This window comes from Adiantum capillus-veneris, chromosome 2 (genome assembly GCF_014529385.1).
Source record: "Adiantum capillus-veneris isolate H3 chromosome 2, ASM1452938v2, whole genome shotgun sequence".
NCBI classification, from domain to species: domain Eukaryota; kingdom Viridiplantae; phylum Streptophyta; class Polypodiopsida; order Polypodiales; family Pteridaceae; genus Adiantum; species Adiantum capillus-veneris.
The window spans coordinates 114,598,077-114,618,602 of record NC_140932.1 but is presented as its reverse complement, the minus strand read 5'-3'; the positions used below and the strand labels follow the sequence as shown (position 1 = coordinate 114,618,602).

Sequence of the window (20,526 nt, the reverse complement as noted above, 5' to 3'; positions counted from 1 at the left end):
CCTCACTTCGACCAAACTGGTTGAGGGAATATGACGATGTGTTCCCAGAAGACCTTATGAATCTTCCGCCACACAGAGAGGTAGATCATGAGATGAGATTGAGACTATTCCTAGATGTGAACCTATCTCAAAAAGACCCTATAAAATGTCACTTCCAGAGGCCATCGAACTCAAAGAACAGCTTAGGTAACTCATTGAGCAAGGATTCATTCGACCCAGTACTTCTCCTTGGGGTGCTCCAGTTCTTTTTCAGAAAAAGAAGGACGAGACCTTAAGGCTATGCATAGACTACCGGGGACTGAACCAGGTAACTGTCAAGAACAAGTATCCAATTCCAAGGATTGATGAACTCTTGGACAGGCTCCACGGCGCCAAAATATTTACAAAGATTGATCTAAGGTCAGGATATTACCAAATCAAGATCAAGGAATCAGATATTCCAAAGACAGCTTTCAATACTAGGTATGGGCACTACGAGTTCACAGTAATGTCTTTTGGTCTAACAAACGCTCCTGCAAGCTTCAATCGACTTATGCAGGATATTTTCAAACCTTACCTGGATGATTTTGTCTTGGTTTTCTTTGATGACATTCTGATCTACTCTAAGAACGAGGCAGATCACGAAGAACATGTTTGCAAAATACTTGATCTTCTTCGAAAACACCAACTTTACGCTAAAGAGAGCAAGTGCTCTTTTTGCTCGCCTAAAGTCCACTATCTTGGATTTGTCATATCAGCTGAGGGGATTTCAGTGGACCCAGACAAGGTCAAGGACATCGTTGATTGGCCTCAACCATCCACCGTCAGCGAAGTAAGAGGATTTCTTGGAATAACGGGATGGTACAGGATTTTTGTCAAGGACTATGCACGTATTGCTGCACCTTTGACGGAACTCCTGAAGAAAGAAATGAGGATAGAATGGAAGACCGAGCACGAGTCTAGCTTTGCTAAGCTAAAAGAGTTCTTGGTCTCGGCTCCTATTTTAAAGCTTCCAAATTTCAGCAAGGAATTTGAAGTAGCGACCGACGCTAGCAAATTTGCTCTAGGCAGAGTTCTTACTCAAGAAGGAAGACCAGTGGCGTATACTTCGCGAAAGCTGAGAGATCATGAGAAGAATTATCCTACTCATGATTTGGAACTTTTAGCAGTTATTCATGCGTTGAAGTTATGGAGACATTATCTTTTGGGGCGCAAGTTTCAACTGGGTACAGACCACAAGAGCTTAAAATGGATTTTTACTCAACCTATTCTCAATATGCGACAACGACGATGGATAGAGCTGTTACAGGAATATGACCTTGACATAAAGTATAGACCAGGAAAGGAAAATGCAGTTGCAGATGGTCTTAGCCGGAAATCCTTTCTCAGAGCTATCTCTATTCCAAATAACCCTATCTGGGATAGAATCAAAGAAGCATCTTTGGTAGATCCAGAATACCAACGTATAGTATCTCTAGTCCAGCATAATCAGATGCTTGAAGCTAAAGATTACTCTCTTATGGGAGGATGTCTTTACTACAGACATAGACTCTGTGTACCCAGAGACCCAGCTCTAAAGAAGACTATTCTGTATGAAGCACATGATAGCCCTACATCCGGACATCCAGGCTATGCTAAGACTCTTCATGCTGTCAGGAGGAGTTATTTTTGGTCTGGGATGAAAGGAGACATACTTCGCTATGTGAGGCAATGTCTTTCTTGTCAGCGGATAAAGGCCGAAAGAATCAAGTTACCAGGGCAACTTCAACCTCTTGACATACCCGAGATGAAATGGGAATGCATCAGTATGGATTTTGTTACAGGATTACCTTCTACAGGAGGTTATGACTCTGTTTTCGTGGTTGTTGATATGCTCACAAAAGTGGCTCATCTAATACCCGTAAAGACAACCTTTACTGCTTCAGATGTTAGCCGGGTATTCATCAAGGAGATTTTTAGGTTACATGGTCTACCCAAGCGTATCGTCAGCGATAGAGATGCCAAGTTTACATCAAAATTTTGGACTTCTCTTTTCCAATCTATTGGGTCACAATTAGCCTTCAGTACAGCGTATCATCCACAGACAGATGGGCAAACTGAGAGAGTTAATCAAGTCATCGAGGATATTCTCAGAGCCTATTGTTCGCAAGAGCCAAAGAAGTGGTTACAATATCTACCTTTGGTGGAGTATGCTTACAACTCTTCCGAACACAGAAGCATTGGAATGTCACCTTTCAAAGCTCTTTATGGACAGGACTGTTTAGCACCACTGAACTTCTCAGATCCAACCATCAGGGTAGAAGCCTCTAGAAAGATGTTAGAGGATATGGAAGCACAGACTAGAGCTATTCGCCAAGACATTCAGGCCGCTCAAGATAGACAGAAGCACTATGCAGATAAGAACCGTTCGGAAAGAACTTTCAAAGAAGGAGATAAGGTTTTTCTGCGAGTCGGACCAAAGAAAAGTAACTTATCTCTAGGCAGATATAAGAAGCTAAGCCCAAGGTATTGTGGACCATTCGAGATCGTTAAGGTTGTGAGTGACTAAGCCTACAAGCTAAAGTTACCTGCAAACTTGAAGGTTCATGATGTATTCCACGTCAGCTTACTCAAACCCTATATTCCTAACCCTGATCAATTCTTGGACTCAGATCAGATAGTCATGCCAGCACAAGGAGTTCTCGAGCTCCAACCTGACTACGTACTAGAAACAAGGGAAAGGAAGTTACGCAACAGAACTATCACGGAGCATTTGGTAAAGTGGAAGGATTACCCTAAAGAAGATGCAACTTGGGAGGACGAACCAACGCTCATAAAGGATTACCCAAACACATTCTTGAGATGAGGACATCTCAATTTTTCACGTTGGGGAGGTTGTAAGGTCTCTGACCCCGATAAAAAAAGAGCACCCTTGTACCATGAACTGGAATAAGTTACTATTGTTAGCAGTTTTCCAGATTCTGTCAGTGCCATGATGTTTAGAATGTTTTAAAGCTCCGAAATGTGAATTAAAATAATTTTTGTAAAAAAAATTCCAAAAATAGTAAGTTTTTGGTCACCCGATCCGTCCAGTATTGATCGTCTCGAAAAACTGCACCCGTACCCCGAATTTCAAAAAAATGCATTTTCGGACCCCGGGGCTGCTAAATATGGTAGGTACTCGGGCCAGTACGCCTTAGTTAGAGCTTGCTATAGCAATTTTCGGCATCAAAATCTGACTCGTATGACCCGTTTTAGCCTAGAACCAATTTTCCTAAAAATTGTCCGGGGAGGTACCGGGGGCCTGGGACTGTGTGGGAATAGGTTCCAGCCCACTCAAGATCAGCTTTAGCAGCTAGGGGACGCCCTCTTGCTTTGTGGGAGTCCTGGGAGAGTTTCCAAGCCAGTAACTAAGTCTTAGAGTCAGTTAAACTAGCCAACCTGACACTTGGTGAGTAGGCAACTAGAATTGCCAATGCAGTGAACTGAGTGCTCCTCCATATGCTAATAGCAGGGCTGGTCGATTTTCAGCCTGTAAGAGCCTATTTAAAGGCCTGCACACACACACACACACACACACACACACACACACACACACACACACACACACACACTGCACACACACACACCTACACACACACTCTAAGAAGGTGCTGGCGGAACACACACCTTTTGAAGGAGAAGCAAGGAGGGAGGTGCTGTCGAATTCTCGCCTCAAGAAGCTCGATTAGATCAGAGAATCGAGAGGATTATCAGCCCTTGATCACGGTAACCACGGTCTAATTAATGCTTTCTGCAAATCCTTTTTATTATCATCTAAATTTCTCGTCTATTATGCTTATTCCTAGTCGTAATTCTCTATAATCACTCTCTAAATTCTCCTTAACCATATTCTATTATGTAATCATCATCCCATAGCTGAATTATCAGCCATTCATCACTCTTAATTAATGATTAGTGCACGATTATTAGAATTTTCTCTCTCTAGGTAGCATAGAAATTAATCGATAAGCTGGTAATTGTGTAGATTGATGAGAATCACTCTTTCTATCATGCATTGATATTGTAGCTGATTTAGATCCATCTTTGTTATGCATTAAGATATAATTAAGGTAAGATTAATATGTCATTAAGTCTCTAAGAGGTGGTTTTTCTCACACCTATGCATGCGGTGATTCTGCACCCTCTAATTGCTAGGAAAGAGATTAATCGTGCTTAATTCATCTCTCTGGTAATTCCATTAGTGAAATCCTATTATTCTTAATCATGTAAGCCGAGTAATTATCTTTAGAGCCGGTTCCCATAGGATTATGTGTCATCCATAATGATTGCTATATGGAAAAATCTAAACCTCTCATGTAGCAGGCATTGTTTGATGTTGCTAATCTATCATTTGGCTTGTTACGATGCTTACGGACATAGCTGTTTTCCCCAAGTTAATTACTTAAAGTAGTGAGTTTAAAATGGCCCCGGTTAAGAGGACTCGCTTTGGTGGAGCCCACGACCACGAAGCAGGAACGAGCAAGGTGAACGGAAAGGGAAAAGCTCCCATGGAGGAACAAATACCGGCCATCTCACGAGCCATCGACGAAGAAATGGAAGAAGTAGATCATAATTTCATTCAAGTTGTTTAATTTAACATTGCACACGTTTAGTTAGGAATGAAAATATCCCCAAACATGTTGGAGAAATACGACGGAAACCTCGGCATTGAACTCATTGTACATTAAGCTCTAAAATAGGAAGGAAATGATTGATGGGTATGCTAGTTGCAATTAGGAAAGAATGTCTGCTAGGGAAAATTTAGCTCGACATGTTCATTTTATTTCCAATGTTGAATCAGTCCTGACCCCCCTACTGATCATAGGGGGCAGAGTTCCTCATTAAGGGCTCTTGAATCCACGACTTGCTTTCTATGCGGTGGATACCCACGACTTGCTTTCTATGCGGTGGGAACCCACGTCTTGCTTTCTATGCGGTGGGAGTGTCCATGACGTGCTTTCTATGCGGTGGACATACCTAGTTGTATGGGTAGCTAGGCGACAACGGGAGGAGTGAACTCTTGCTGGAGGGGGGATGTTGTACCTCCAGAACATTGGAACTTTTATGAATAAGTTTGAGTAGAATTTTTACTAGAATTCTGTCTTGGTGTTGTTTGCAATACTGGTTGAAGGGCTGTATTAACGAACAATGTGATTCGGAATTAAACAAGGAATCTTTATGTTGAACAACCTTTGTGGTAATAATTAGGTCACACAAGGAAGTGTGAGTGTGGGGGTGGAAAGTGGAGGCTCGGCTCAGGTTGCCAATGCCTACGAGATGGGTGGTCCCGATTGGTCGGGAACTCTCTGTCCCCATTGTGCTTACTTCGATATTAGTAATACTCATTGCCCCTAGAGCGGTGAAATCTCGAGTGTACGTGCCTCTAAAACATGGGGAAAAAGGCGCTCGGGGTTTCTCTCCTCTTGGAAGGTGGGTCTTAGGATCGCTAGATAGTTCAAGTACGCTTCCCCTGCGAGGTGGAGCTAGATCTCATTTCTAGTAGGCTCGAACTCGACTCACTTTTGATGAGAGATCGTCCGCTAGTCGAACCCTGAACGCTTTTGTTTGCTTCCGCAATAGATCTAGTGGCCACCAGGTTCACCATCAGATCCGCCATTGGAGACGGCGGGGTAGGGACCTCACACTTAGCATACTCCATGCCACTCATAACATTGGCCAAATTGTCCATGATTTGACGACGAGGAATGAAACCATACTGGGCTGATGAAGTCCTGTAAACAAATGGTCCTTGATGCGGTGGACCAACATTTTAGCCAAAATCTTGTAAACCACCAGTATCAGAGTTATGGACCGCCAATGAGAGAACTGCTCACAAAGCGCTTGCTTGGGCAACAATGTAAGTAAACCCTCTTTCCATGAAACTGGGAGATCCTGTTTCTCCCATGCCACATTTAACATGAACAGCAGTGGCTGTTTAAGATCATCCCAAAAGGTGAGGAAAAATTCCACAGTAAGTCCGTCCCAACCGGGAGATCTCCACCGGCCCAATGCAAGCAACACACCATGCAATTCGGAAACAGAGAAAGGATCCTCAAGGCAGTGCGCCTCCTGCGAAGACATGATTGGACAAACATGAGAAAGCAACAAATCACGCGCTCGACAAATTGCCGAAGAAGGCTGCGATGGAGCAGCAAACACCTTACGATAATGTGAAACCATAACCTCAGCAAGTTCCCGCTTCGAAGAAGTCCAAGCACCCGAGAAAAGCATAACCCGCTCAATTGACTGTGAGACCCTTGAATGATGCAGATGCTTAAAAAATTTCTTCGAAGCACAACCTTTATTCATAAAAGCCTGTTGACGTGCACGCGTCTGCCATTTAGCAATTTTCCTCTTATCATTTTGCTGAATACACACTTTAGCTTCACATAACTCCAGCATTTCAGAGTCAGAGAGGGGTCGGAAATCGGCCAACTACTGTAATCGTTGACTAACCTGTTTCGCATCAACTACATTCCCCCGAATAAACAACATATGCTGCATACCATAGTCAGAAATCACACTTTGTACTCTCATGACAAAGCGATACCAGGCAGCGTCCAAATCAATATGCATTTGGGCTAGCAGCGGGGGAATAATATCAGCAATCATGTGACGAAAAACTTCATGAGTAAGATAGGCATTATTAACATGCAAAAAACGCTTCCTGTGAAGAGGCCGATCACAAAGAGACCGTCCAAAGTACAAAGACAGCAAAACAGGATAATGATCCGATAGCTGTAGAGCATAATCTATCCTCTGTCATATACAAATTCTTCATACTGTTGCCCATTAAGCAAATACTAACGATCCAATCGTGCTCTATAAGAAGAATGAGCAGCATGCTGAAAGGTAAAACAAGAGGCATCAGGATGCAAACAACGCCATATATCAATCATTTGCGCAGAGGCAACAAGAAGATCCCATTTGTGTTTCTCCGCAAGCAACATATGCGAGTTTCCCATGGTGCTATCAAGCAAATCAGAGGTATTATTGAAATCTCCACAAAGAAATGCATTCGAGGTCCAGGGGTGAGACGAGATTTCGCGCCATAAAGCAGCCCTTTGCCCAGAGGCCGTGTATGCATAAGTACCTCCAAATTCATGTACTCGACCATTCAGCAAACACTGTATAACCATCCATCGGCCATGCGGATCATTATATAGCAGAACAGGCTGAAGCTCATGGCGAACCAACATCAATAAACCCGAGAAATCTTGCAAGCCAGCATACGCAATCCAATATCCAGCAAAATAGGAACATTGACCAGCAAACTCGTGCTGATTATGCTCTTGCAATACAACTATGTCTGCCCTACATGTATGTACATAGTGCCAGGTCAGACGCCACTTGTCAATGTTGCATAACCCACGGACATTGTATGAGATGCATTTAATAGGACTTTGCATTGGAAACATATGTACAAAAAGCAACAAACATCATAATCAAGTGGAGGTGCCCATAGACACGTCTCCATCCACCACATCCGTACGAGGACCCAACCTCTGAGTCAAAGCAGGAAACGTGTCCACAGTGTTCACAGGCGATGTGGAAGTCCCACCAAGGAGTACATCTTTATAAGAGTGCATCGCTTTGTCCCATTACACGGAAGTTGCTTAAACGATGCATTCTTGTTGGCATTAACAGAAGGAACGTAATTACGAGAAGAAATTGGTGTTATATAGATGCATACACTTACCTTGGGATAGTCTTTAGTGGGCCAGTGTTTTCATTGAGGAGAGCAGATTAGACTAGATTGACCGGACTTACCTTGGGATAGTCTTTAGTGGGCCAGTGTTTTCATTGAGGAGAGCAGATGAGACTAGATTGACAGGCGCTTATGCTGCCGTAGGCAGATTAGACAGGATGTGTCCTTAGGTTTAGTTCCAGGAACCTCGAACAAAGATATGGCTCTTTGATACTTAAGTGACATCAGCTATGCTTTATGGAGTCCAGATATGGGGACCTTCAATGGACCACCACAGTAGATCTGGTAGCACTGATGGGTGGAGATGTATGGAGAGGCCTTTGGTTTCTCTGATCTCTCGTATGATTAGAGCTAAGGCTTCTGTACCACATGAGCTTATCAGAGCAGAGCTGGCTGCATCTCCACCCGTGGTCGAGGCACTCACTAGTTCAGTCTCCTTCATGCACAGTTGATGGGACTTCCCCAAACACAGATATGCTCGCTTAGCTCTTGAATCTTCCCGACAGCTAGCACTGCAGGGGGATGCTATTTGCTAATATGGAAAGATGCCATCATGGTTTCAGTTACACGGTTTCAGTATGGATAGATTGCCTCCTTTCCAGTACTCTGTCTCTAACCAGCCTTGTTGACTATGAGCTTCTAAGAAATCTTAATGGCTTCACCAACAGTCAGCAGCAATATAATAGTCAACTTCATCAGACTTTGATCTCTCATGCCTGGTCTGAAGGTGCTCTCGATGAGGATAAAATTTAAGAGGAGCTGGGTTTGGGCGTCTCTGGTCTTGATTCATATTAGGTGACTGTAATGGGACATCTGCTCCTCAAGTAGAGGACATCAAGAGATGAGGCATTGTTCCACTACAAAGTAATTAATGCAAACAACTGTATCGATGTTTACCTTTTCATCAGCCGTAGAATCGCTATCCAATTCACTCAAACAAGCGCTTAAACGCATACTTAACAAGCATTTTCCTTTAACACATACTCAACACATAATGTAAGGCAATAATAGAAGTTTTTTCCTTCGACATTCTTGACACAGCATACCTTGAAAATCCCCCTGAACCAGCAAAATTAGATTTCGCCACAAGAGAGGAACTGAACTGCAATAGATTTGGCGATTCTTTTGATACATAGATACTGCGGCACAATGCCAAACCGCCAACTAGATCCGCTTCCATTAGCACACTCTCATTTCCTCCAATTTGAGCAATATCTTTCCTGAGATCTTAGAAAAAGAAATGGTATGAGTATATTTACAACCACACCTACAGTGCGCCATTTGTGAAGCGCAAAACACAAGTTTTAAAACTTGTTATCGTGAGAAGAATGTTGCCAACAGACATGTTTTACATTGTTTGATTACGATCCCCTATGATGCATTACGAACCTCTTGGCTAGTCAAAAGCATAACATGCAATAAATTGCTTGCCTGATGATATTGTACTCTTCTGTACAACCCGATGACCGATATTCTGTTCCACTATACTCTTCATATCCTGACATCTCCAACCTACTCCAAAGCCACTCAATATCTGCGAGTTCCAAAAGAGACAATAAATGATTTCATAACCACATTGTGCTAAAGGGCCTTGTTCTTGCTTATTTCACAAATTAAACAGTATGCCACAAAGGCCTATAATTCACAACCAAGTTAGGCTCTTTGGATCTGAAAAACAACCAAGAGATTTGAGCCACTATTGTTTGATTAAGACTGTATGAAACTCATGTCAAAGCAAACATAGTTTGAAGTAAAAAAAAAGATTTAAAAAATTCATGTATAAGGCAAAGGTAACATCTATGAGTGGCCAGAAGGAAAGATTTCATAGAGTGAAAGGACATTGAAGGGAGGTACAATAAAAGTGTGAGGCTGTAGCGCGGATAGTGTGTCATGCACTCTACGGTGGGTGCTCCTCAGTGCAATGTGCGTGACAATCTCACTCAAAACCGACTGAAAACAACGGAACAATAGACAACAACTGAGCTCGCAGCGACACAACAGCAGCAGACCACAACGTATGACTCGACTATCTCAAAGAACTGATATAGACTCTGGCGTGGCAGCACACTCAGCTCCAGCCCAGGACTCACAGGTACAATGGGGTGTCGAGGCTCAGATGTGCAGGGATGGTGAAGACCTGCTGTGTGACTAGCCTGGCTACTCTAGATGACGACGTGAAGAAGATGATAAACATGACCCAACAACTACTACTCATATGTCCCACCATAAAGATCCACCAACGGCTCATAAATGTCATCCATCTACGTCTCTCTCCAAACTGAGGGTGGTGACCTGGCCACGATGTTCACTAGACCACCGTTCGTATCCCTGCCACGTGTCACTGCACAGCCCACAGAGTCCGCCGTCCAGTGTGAACCAGACTAGACCAACTGTACTAATTGTGTGTCCTGTGAAAGTGACACTGTAGCCTGCTACAGGTTGCCCGCCACAAGACCGCTCACCGTCTCGGTGAGAGGAATACTAAAAAACTGTGAAAGAAAACCACTAGGTGCTACATCCGTACATCTTTCGTGAAGCAAGTGGTAGGCCCAACCACGACCTTACATGCCTCAAAAAGTGGAGTAAAAAACACTGACTGCTTGCAAACGCCTTAAGCCTTTGAATAGGCACGAACCCAGTATGATTGCATAGTCCAAGAATCCCAATTGGCTCCACAGCAAAGAAATATGCTCGGTTTGGATCCAGCACATCTATATCTTCCATAACCATAGTGAGAGAAAATGACCTGGTCCATGCTTGCAAATGAACCTTGCAACACTTTCTGCACAACACTCTTCTCGAAAAGAGGGATGACCATAAGGTGGAGTAACACCGCAAATAAGGTTAAGCTCCATCGTGATGGCAGAACGAAAAGCATTAACAGCAACGGGATGGCAACCAGGTGAATGCTTGATAGCCACAAGGAAACCAGGTGAATGCTTGAAAGCATAGGGTGGGTAGGTAGTAGGTAGGGAGCGAGGCCTAGGTAGGGGGAGGGCGAGGGCGAGGGCGAGGGGTAGGTAGGGGGGCGAGGCCTAGGTAGGGGGTAGGTAGGGGACGAGGCCTAGGTAGGGTGAGGGCGAGGGGTAGGTAGGGGGTAGGTAGGGGGCGAGGTCTAGGTAGGGGGAGGGTGAGGGCGAGGGGTAGGTAGGGGGTGAGGCCCATGTAGGGTGAGGGCGAGGTCTAGGTAGGGTGAGGGCGAGGCCTAGGTAGGGTGAGGGCGAGGGGTAGGTAGGGGGCGAGGCCCATGTAGGGTGAGGGCGAGGGGTAGGTAGGGGCTAGGTAACGGGCGAGGTCTATGTAGGGGAGAGCGAGGGCGAGGCCTAGGTAGAGTGAGGGCGAGGGTAGGTAGGGGGTAGGTAGGGGGGCGAGGCCTAGGTAGGGGGAGGCGAGGGTGAGGGAGGGGGTGGGTAGGGGCGAGGGGTGGAAGGGGGTGGATAGGGGCGAGTGAATGTGAGGGGGTGGGTATAGGTACTATAAAGGTTGTAAATAGAGCATAGAGCAGTGTCAAGAAGCGAAAGCTAGACTGAGCAGAAGAAATACTGAGTAAAAGATAGCCGTACACGCACTGATCTTCCCCGAAGTTTGACACCCCAGCTTTCAAAACCATTTGCTAATGAGTCTAATCTTACCCTCTGTGACAGACCGTAGCAAATTTGATTGATCACTCTGCATATGATCTAGCAGTGCCGGTGGGGCTTCAAAAACTACAAAGTTTGGTTCCTTTATGGGGTCTTGAATGGGCCCTGCTGAAGATTGCACTATAGGTGAAGAATTTGCAGCATCTTGTCGTAGAAAAGAGACGCCATTAGTTGGAGTGGCATCCACTTTGAAAGCGACATCTTCGTGTTGTAACTCGCCTTGAAGAAGCTTGGTGGGGGGTAGTATAGCAAACACAGAGGATAACTTTGGTTTGGTCGGAGAGTCAGACATAGACATAGATGGGGTTGAGTTTGAGGTGTGTCGGAACTCATGTAGATCTTCTACATTGGCTGCTGACTTCGGCGACTCGTTGGGCTCATCTTCATCTAAAAATGTGGAGGAGTTTGTATCCACGGGCAAAGGCAAAGGTTGAATAGAGACTCCATAACAAGGCATAGACTTGGTAGCTTCCAACCACTCTAGCAGATCTTCGTTTGACCCTCAGGTGTAGTAGGCTGTTCTTGTTTAGGGTTGGTTTCCATTGACACAGAAACTTGCTGCACCACGGGATCCATACCTCCTTCTAAGAGAATGGGTTGCATCGGGGAGCAGAAGTATGTATCCACATGGCATCGTTTCCCCAATCATGAAGTGCTTTAGTGTGTCGTAGCCATGGTCTTCCAATGAGCAAGGGAAATTCGCCCTCAACCTGGGGAAGACGAACCGCAACAAAATCCAAGTTAAAAGTAAAGTCTTGTACCTGCAGAGGCACATTGTCCACTATGCCCACTGGGTAGACTGTCCGTTAGTCGGCCAATGTAACTGTGAAGGGAGCAGGGCGAGTAGGCTGTAGACCTAGAGCTAACATAGTGAACTCGGGCACCAGGTTGATGCCAGATCCACCATCCACTATCACTCCTGAGAATTGCCGACCCAAAACGGACACTGTCAGGCGAGGGCTTCTATAATCAGTGAGTGGAACAACGAGACTGGATATCATATAGGACTCTAATGGTCGTGCTGGGAGGTGCTCGCTACTAGGCCCTCCTCCAGGGTAAAGTGACTGAATAACAGCAAGGGTGTAACTTCGAAAACTCGCATCTAGTTGCAGCATGTCATAAAGGGACACTTGTTGGAAGGTCTCTGCTGTAAGCTTCTCTTTTTCTACCTGTTGTTTCTCTGGTACCTTGATCTTCTGTAGATCGCAAACTGCTTCCAAGAAAGATTCATCAAGATCGGAGAGCATAGATTTGGATTCTTGCTTGCCACTAGGTGATGGCTTGTCAGCAGCTGAAGGCAGGGTATCCACTGTTCGGAGAATGTGTGGGGGAGTTGAACGTGTTGGAATACTAAGACCAAGGGCAGCTCTCTAGGCCCGAGTGAGGATACCCAAAGGCTCCTCTACCAACTACAACTTATTTTGAGGGGTAACCACGTGGGTAGAAGGGGGCGGCTGAGGAACGGTGCTAACTGCTATCAGATTGAGCTTGGGAAATGTAAACTCATTCTGGCTTTGACTTGGGTTCGAAGCCATGGATGTACGAACTTTAGGGCAATCCTTACTGTAGTGATCCTTCATTTTAGGGCAATGACGGCAGGGAGGGGACCCTTCTGGCAGGGAGCATTTGCTTTGGTAATGCCCATATTCCTCGCATCTGTAGCACAAAATGGGCTGATTCCATGGGCGAGTCGAAGGGCGAGGTGGTCCTTGCTCTTGGCGCATGGAGTTGGAGGTGGAAGCATAGAAGCTTTGAGGCAATGAGGGAGCATGGGTATGATAAAAGCTCTGAGAGGGAAAAGTGCTCTGCATACCTTGCATAGGAGGGGCTGCCAATAAAGGTGGCATGTGGTGTGGATGGCCACAAGGAGAAACCATATTGGATGCTGGTGCTGCCCCTTGTTGAAGAGTATGACCAAGACTTTGTTGTATTTGTCGCAATCCCTTGAAGTAGTAGCAATCCTTGTCCTCATGACCAGAATTTTCACAGAAGTGGCAGTAAACCCGAAGGGGACAGTCCTGTGGAGGGTGTCCTGGAGAGCGGCATGAGCTGCACCATACCATAGCCTTAGTCTCCTGCTGAGACCTAAGCTCTTCTAGCTCTCTCTTTATTTGATCCAAAGCGTCGTGATGTGGGGGCTTCCCCTGTCTGAGGGAGATTGATTTCTCCTCTTGAAGAGCTCTCTGTAACTTTAGGGCTTCCAGTTCCCTGCGTAAAGAAGTTATCGGATCAAAACAACTTTCCGAAAACACTGAGGTGGTCTCTACCTGAGGGGAGTTGGTGAACAGCTTCCTAGCTCCCTCTATCCTCGTAGCAGCCGCGACAAACTCCTCCAGAGTTGCGTCAGGTCGGAGACTCTCTCGGAGTTTTTGCTGGGAAGTTTTGGGAAGAGCCTTCTCCACCCACTTCTTAACCATAAATTCCCCTGTTGCTGAGGAAGCTTGGCAACCAGAGACTTGGTTTTAGTCATGAGTTCTACAAAAGTCTCCTCTGGCTAGAGCACCATGTTGGCCAACTCGTCCAAAACCTTTTCCTGGTAGTCGCTTGGCCTAAATGCTGCACAGAACTGCTATCGTAAAGTGGTCCAAGTCGCAAAGTGGTTCTCTGCAAACTGACTGTACCACTTGTCTGCTAAACCATCCAAGGTAGATAGGAAGAGTACTAAGTAGGCATCTTCTCGGTTGAGGCCACGACCTCTGCAGAGAGAAACAAACCTCCGGGCATGGTCGTCAGCATCCTCTGAGGAGAGACCCTTGAAAGTCGGAAACTTAATATTCACCTTAGCTAGAACGCTTGTGAGCTCCTCCATGGCTGTTTGTGCAAGAGCTTGTTGCACTAGAGCTTGCTGTAACACAGGGGGTAAGAAGTTTATTGATTTATGTGACTAGGGAGGTGTAGAATTTGTTGAGGGAAAGGAGGTAGCTATAGGGGAAGGTAGGGGTACTGGAGCTGGTATATTTCTACTTGGCACGCAGGGTTGACGTTTCCTGTGGTAGTACTTCAGAGGACTGAGTAGTGGGCTTTGTCGCTCTTTTGACTGCCTTGTATGTGTCATGCAGTAACCAAAAGCCACACAAGCCTTGGGCACGAAGACCCTATACTTGTTGTAACTTGCTGAAAATTGGTCCAATCGCCACTAGACCAAGGCGAGTGACTGGACCACCTGGTTGGACCAGGGACGAGGAAGGACTAGACCAGGACGAGAGCTGGTGTCAGCTAGAGTAAGCTGTCCATGTCCAGGACCAACCAGCAGGCTGCACGGGCAAGGCGAATCTAGGTAAAACCCTGCTAGCTCCTCGATTTGCACCTCAATAGAGAGTGAGACTTCAGTTGAGGTGCAAAACTGAGAGCACCTGTAGCGCAAATAGTGTGTCGTGCTCTCTACAGTGGGTGCTCCTCAGTGCAATGTGCGTGACAATCTCACTCAAAACAGACTAAAAACAAAGGAACAATAGACAACAACTGAGCTCACAGAGACACAACAGCAGTAGACCATAACATATGACTCGACTATCTCAAAGAACTGACACAGACTCTAGCGTGGCAGCACACTCAACTCCAGCCCAGGACTCATAGGTACAATGGGGTGTCGAGGCTTAGATGTGCAGGGATGGTGAAGACCTGCTATGTGACTAGCTTGGCTACTCTAGACGACGACGTGAAGAAGATGATAAACATGACCCAACAGCTACTACTCATATGTCCCACCATAAAGAGCCACCAACGGCTCATAGATGTCAACCATCTACGTCTCTCTCCAAACTGAGGGTGTGACCTGGCCACGATGTTCACTAGACCACCGCCCGTATCCCTGCGACGTGTCACTGCCCAGCCCAGAGAGTCCGTCCAGTGTGAACCAGACCACGACCAACTGTACTAACTGTGTGTCCTGTGAAAGTGACATTGTAGCCTGCTACAGAGGCAAAGGTGAAATCTACAAGTGGCGAGAAGGAAAGATCTCGCAGAGCAAAAGGACATTCAAGGGAAGTATCAACACAGGAAACAAGTGTCAGGGTAAGCAGGAAAAGTGCAAAATAAAAAATTTGTAGGAAAGGAAACTGCAGTATATGCCAGTTACAGCTTGGAAGATGCAGGAAAGACTCACACTTGTCGCAGGAAGTACAAAACTTACCTTCTAAAAGCTTCACAATTCTTCTTAATCTATTATAGCTCCAGAGAATGAAGCTTGAAAAAAGCAGAACATGAGTTTCATTTAGAAAACTTGCACTCCTGGGCTACCTTAGCCGCCACAATGCATAGATCCTTTTTACCCAAATTAACAGAAGTGGAAAGCACATGCCTGCCATACACAAAAAATGAAAATTACAGCAAGACTAAGGGTTGCGATCAAGAACTTCAGAAATCTTGCACAGGAAGCTTTAAAGGAAAGAGATTCGCATATTTAACAATGTGAGGAATGACAATGACCACCTAAAACATTTCTAATAAATGATCACCAACTACAATTTTAACCTCATATAGCTAGACAAAAAGACCAAAGACTTCTACAGTACAAAGTTTGTCTCAGCAAGAGTTAGAGGACTACCTGTTGGAGAATGAACCATGGATATCACACGTCCACCAATCCAGGGAACCACCTTCAATTTCCATTCACCACCATTAAGCTCAATGATGGCCCTTGGAGCTCCTAACCCCTTTAAGGGATCTTGAACCTCTATATCATCATCCTTAAGAGAACCAGAAAAGGCTGCAGTAAAGGTTGCATGTTCAAGTGAGAACTACCCTCATTCATGCAAAGACCCTATAAACCTTCTATCCACCTTACAAGAAAAGTAAGCAATTGTGCATACACAAGATCATGCACACATAAAGCCCCAATGCTTAATCTGTACAAATTGTTGACAAAGACTCCACGAGATGATAACCACAACCACTCAGACTCAAATGCATAACAGCATGTAAAGTTCTGACTAATTAAGCAAGAGTAGGCTAAAATATTTAATATATAAATGCTGGAGGCAAGTTTAGAATGTTGTCATACTCATCAATGACACCACATAATGAAGGGAAGCATTGGAGACAAAGTGGACCAGACCCAGTGGAACCTCGTTAACAGTTAACCACCTCATGGTGCTAGCAAGGACCAATTATATGTTTCTGGGGAACACCCAGCACAGATTTCAAGAAGGCCCAAATTCCACTTCTTCATTTGGTTGATAGCACAAAGAGCTCCGCTAGTAGATTTGGATCAGCTTCACAAAGAATACCATTGCTTGTCCAAGATATATCATCACAAGGCATACTAAAGACATCCCTGGTGATTCTCCCTATGTTTTGGTTATGGCTGTTTTGGGTTTTGAGGTTTCAAAACGATTCTTTTCAGGGCAAGAAAAAGGCAAAACAATTTTAATATGCATGATTGAGGAAGAAGAAGAAATAGGGGGAAGACATAGGTGGTGAGGAAGGAAACCGGGAGGGTAAGAGAGATCACATACAAAATTTCAAATTAACAAATCACAACCTCAGTCAACATACTCATTCTTTGAGCTTACACAAAGCTGAATTTTACTATAGACATCATAATTCCATGGTGCGTGCCAAAGAATTCAGCATCGGTGTTTGGGTTGAGAGACTAATTTAAACTTAAAAGTGAGAGCAAGCATGGTATTCATAAAAAAGTTTTTGGTTAACTTAAAATAAAAGGGAAGTAGAAACATATCTAAACTTATGAGTAGTCCTAAGCAAGCTGTAGTGACTAGCCAGTATCTCTAGAATCCTTAAAAAGAATCATTGTCTGATGCCACATCTATCTCACTGTGATTAACGCATTGGAGTTCCTATGTGAAGGTCGCATCTCTGTCATCACAAGGGAGCTTGTAGTCGCTTGACTGACCCAGCTGCCACATGCTTTTGTGAAGGTGAGTTTGTATGTGACTTTTTATTTTTTATTTTTTATGCTTCAGTTTACACAAGTGCTGGAGCTGGCCGGAAATATGGCTTTTTTAAGTCAGTATGTGGCTGCTATTGGAATGCTTTGGCTTACACAATTGTTGAATCATGCTTCCTCTCTGTCGTTTCTTTAGCTTTCTTAATGTGATTAAAAGGATTTTGTATCTTGAACTCTGAAGGATGCGATGGTTTGTGTGTGTGGGCGCGCGCGTGTACCCCCCATCATTTTGTTTGGGGTCTATATTTCTAATCAGGGATTTGTTTTCTCCAAATACGCTATTCAAGGTTCTAATTTCCATTGTGCGGAAGGTGAGAGTGTCATCAATGTTGTTAGACAATGTACATTTGACTCCTACTTATGGTATTTTGAATTGCTTTGGTTGCACAGGCATTGGAGCTGGCTAGAAATATGGAAAAAACCAATAGCCAAATAGTGCCTAGAGACAGTCCCAAAGACGAATTACAGATTTCTTTTCACTAGATATGGGACAGCCAGAGGAGCAGCCATCATTGCAGAGCTCGGCCCACACTCATTCGACCACTACCGGCACTCTCATCGACCGAGCATTGGAGCTACGGAGATCCAGACGGCCACGATTGAGAAGAGGGGCTACACAGCATCGACGGAGACTACAACAGAGAATTCGAGCCATACTCTCTCGACATCCAGAGTGCAGATGAGGATGGATTCTTCTAGTAGTAGTATTTTTGTTTTAGTCTTTTTGTACCCAGACATGATATCAGATTCACAATTTTGTAATAGTTTGGTCTCATGGGTCATTTTGGCCTTTTGAAGACGTTAATATAACATTTCATTTCATTTCTCTCTCTCTCTCTCTCTCTCTCTCTCTCTCTCTCTCTCTCTAAACAGTACTCAGTACTCAGAGGAGATGCTCAGAGAGCTAGAGCCAGAGGAGATGGGGCATGAGAGATGCTCACACGATAGAGAGCATACAGAGTATGGGAGATACCTCAGGGAGATGATGACTACTCACAGTTTAGCCATACTGAATGGCTTACCGACCTTTCCATCATCTACATGTTTTACTTGTTTTCCACACAGACATGGGGCCACTACTGTAGACTATGTTCTCACACATCCGAGCTTTATCTCTCACATTCAGGATTTTACAGTGGGGCCCAGGCCTGTTGGAATAGCAGTAGATCATGCACTTTTGACATTATCAGTCTCCTTTGAGTACAATACATCTCAGGCCTCATGGGGTGGTAGACATCCACGCTAGATACGTAGACTTTTATGCACATCAGAGCCAGTATACACAGTGGAGGAGATCATATCTATGTTGACAGTGACATTACATGGGGCAGCGACAGAGGCATACCCACACACTTAGCCTGGTCAGAGACGTCGTTGTGGGCACATGCCTCAGAACACATGGTATGATGAGGAGTGTCGACAGAAGAGAGCTCAGATCCAGCCGAAGCTTGCATTGGGAGTGATCACCTATAGACAGTCTCGTATTGCTACACGACGACTAGTACGACGGAAGAAGCGAGCTTTCTTGGTCCATATGGAGCAGGATTTATATTAGCTCTTCCTTAGTAGAGATTCAAGAGAGGCTTGGCGTCTTTTCCACGAGCAGTCTCCCCCACCAGTGATTACTTCTACAGAGATATGGGGGCAGTATGCAGCATCGTTATACATTGTTCCTGGACAGCCACCACTACCAGATCCACCACAGCCATGCCCGGCTATGAGAACCTTCTTTACCACTAAGATGGTAAAGGAGGCCATTGACAGGATGAAGCCCATACTGGCACAGGATTATGAGGATTTGGTAGCAGAGCACATTATACATGCTAGGGGCTTGTTGGCAGAGATGCTTGCACGGTTGTTCAACCGTGTCATGTGCGAGAGCTTTCCTGAGTCTTGCAGATTGTGTACTATTGTACCTATCTTCAAGACAGGAGAGCCCACAGTGCCGGGGAATTACCATAATATCATGGTAGGACACACATTGGCACGGTTGTATGCATCCATCCTTGAGCATAGGCTCAGCAGTTGGGCAGAGATTATGGGCATACGTGCACCTGGACAGGCTGGTTTCAGGAGGGGTTTCTCCACACTGGATCATGTATTTACACTCAGAGCTATCATTGAGGAAGGTCGAGCACATGGCAGACGGATATATTGCAACTTTGTGGACTTCCGCAAAGCTTTTGACACAGTACCGAGGGCCAGATTGATGCGCCGACTTATGGAATTGGGGATACCCACAAAACTAATATGGGGGATTATGGCATTGTACAGTTCAGTTATGGGTCATGTACGCACACTAGAGGGGATATTTGACATAGTTCACTCCACTATCGGAGTGAAACAAGGATGCCCATTATCCTCTACTTTATTTGGTATGTATGTTGATGAGGTCTCTGATTATATTGACAGAGGAGGAGATAGAGGTGCTCAGCTTGCAGGGACATGGATCCCTCTTTTATTGTATGCTGACGATATCGTGTTGATATCAGACTCACTAGAGGGTATGCAGCGACATTTGGACGTATTGCATAGTTTTGCAGGGGATAGTGGATTGTCTGTCAACCTTGGTAAAACCAAGGTCATGGTATTTAATACCACGCCACAGTGGGTCAGGAGAGAAGCACCTACATTCACATATGGTCAGGACAGTATGGAGTACACTGATGCATACACATATCTTGCAGTGGTCTTTAGTGGACCGAGGTTCACACTGAAAGTTGGCAGCAGACACTAGATTGACTCGTGCCTATGCAGCCCTAGGCCGTTTAGAGAGGATTTTTTTGGTCTACCTCAGACTTGGAGACTTTCTACTAATGTGCCTATCTTCAAGGCAAGTGATCCTACGGAGCCTAGAAACTACATTACTATTATGATTGGACACACATTGGCACGGTTGTATGCATCTATCCTTGAGCAACAGTTGAGCAGATGGGCAGAGAGTGAGAGTGTACAGGCAGACGAACAAGCCGATTTCAGGAGAGGCTTCTCTAATCTTGACCATATTCTGACACTCGAGCCATCATTGAGGAGAGTAGGGCACATGGGAGATGTATTTACTGTAGCTTTGTGGATTTACAAAACGCATTTGACATGGTGCCCAGAGCCAGATTGATGTGCAGACTACAGGAGATGGGAGTGCCCAATGAGTTGATTTGGGGGTTCATGGCTCTATACAAATCAGTGGTGGGACATGTACGCATTCCAGAGCGGATATCCGATTTAGTGCACTCCACTATTGGAGTGAAACAAGGTTGTGTCACAAACTG

The 20,526-nt window shown here is 45.0% G+C and overlaps 1 protein-coding gene across 3 annotated transcripts in view; it reads right to left on the bottom strand.

Moving 5' to 3' along the window:
* The window catches only part of HGL1 (heteroglycan glucosidase 1), a 216,693-nt gene that overhangs the window by 57,971 nt on the left and 138,196 nt on the right, over positions 1–20,526 (bottom strand). For all 3 annotated transcript variants that reach the window (XM_086488780.1, XM_086488764.1, XM_086488771.1), the window contains 3 exons: positions 15,896–16,057; positions 9,140–9,242; positions 8,755–8,928 (listed from right to left, as the gene is read on the bottom strand). In XM_086488780.1, the coding sequence (XP_086344906.1) occupies positions 8,755–8,928; positions 9,140–9,242; positions 15,896–16,057 (439 nt within the window). The remainder of the gene's footprint in view (positions 1–8,754; positions 8,929–9,139; positions 9,243–15,895; positions 16,058–20,526) is intronic.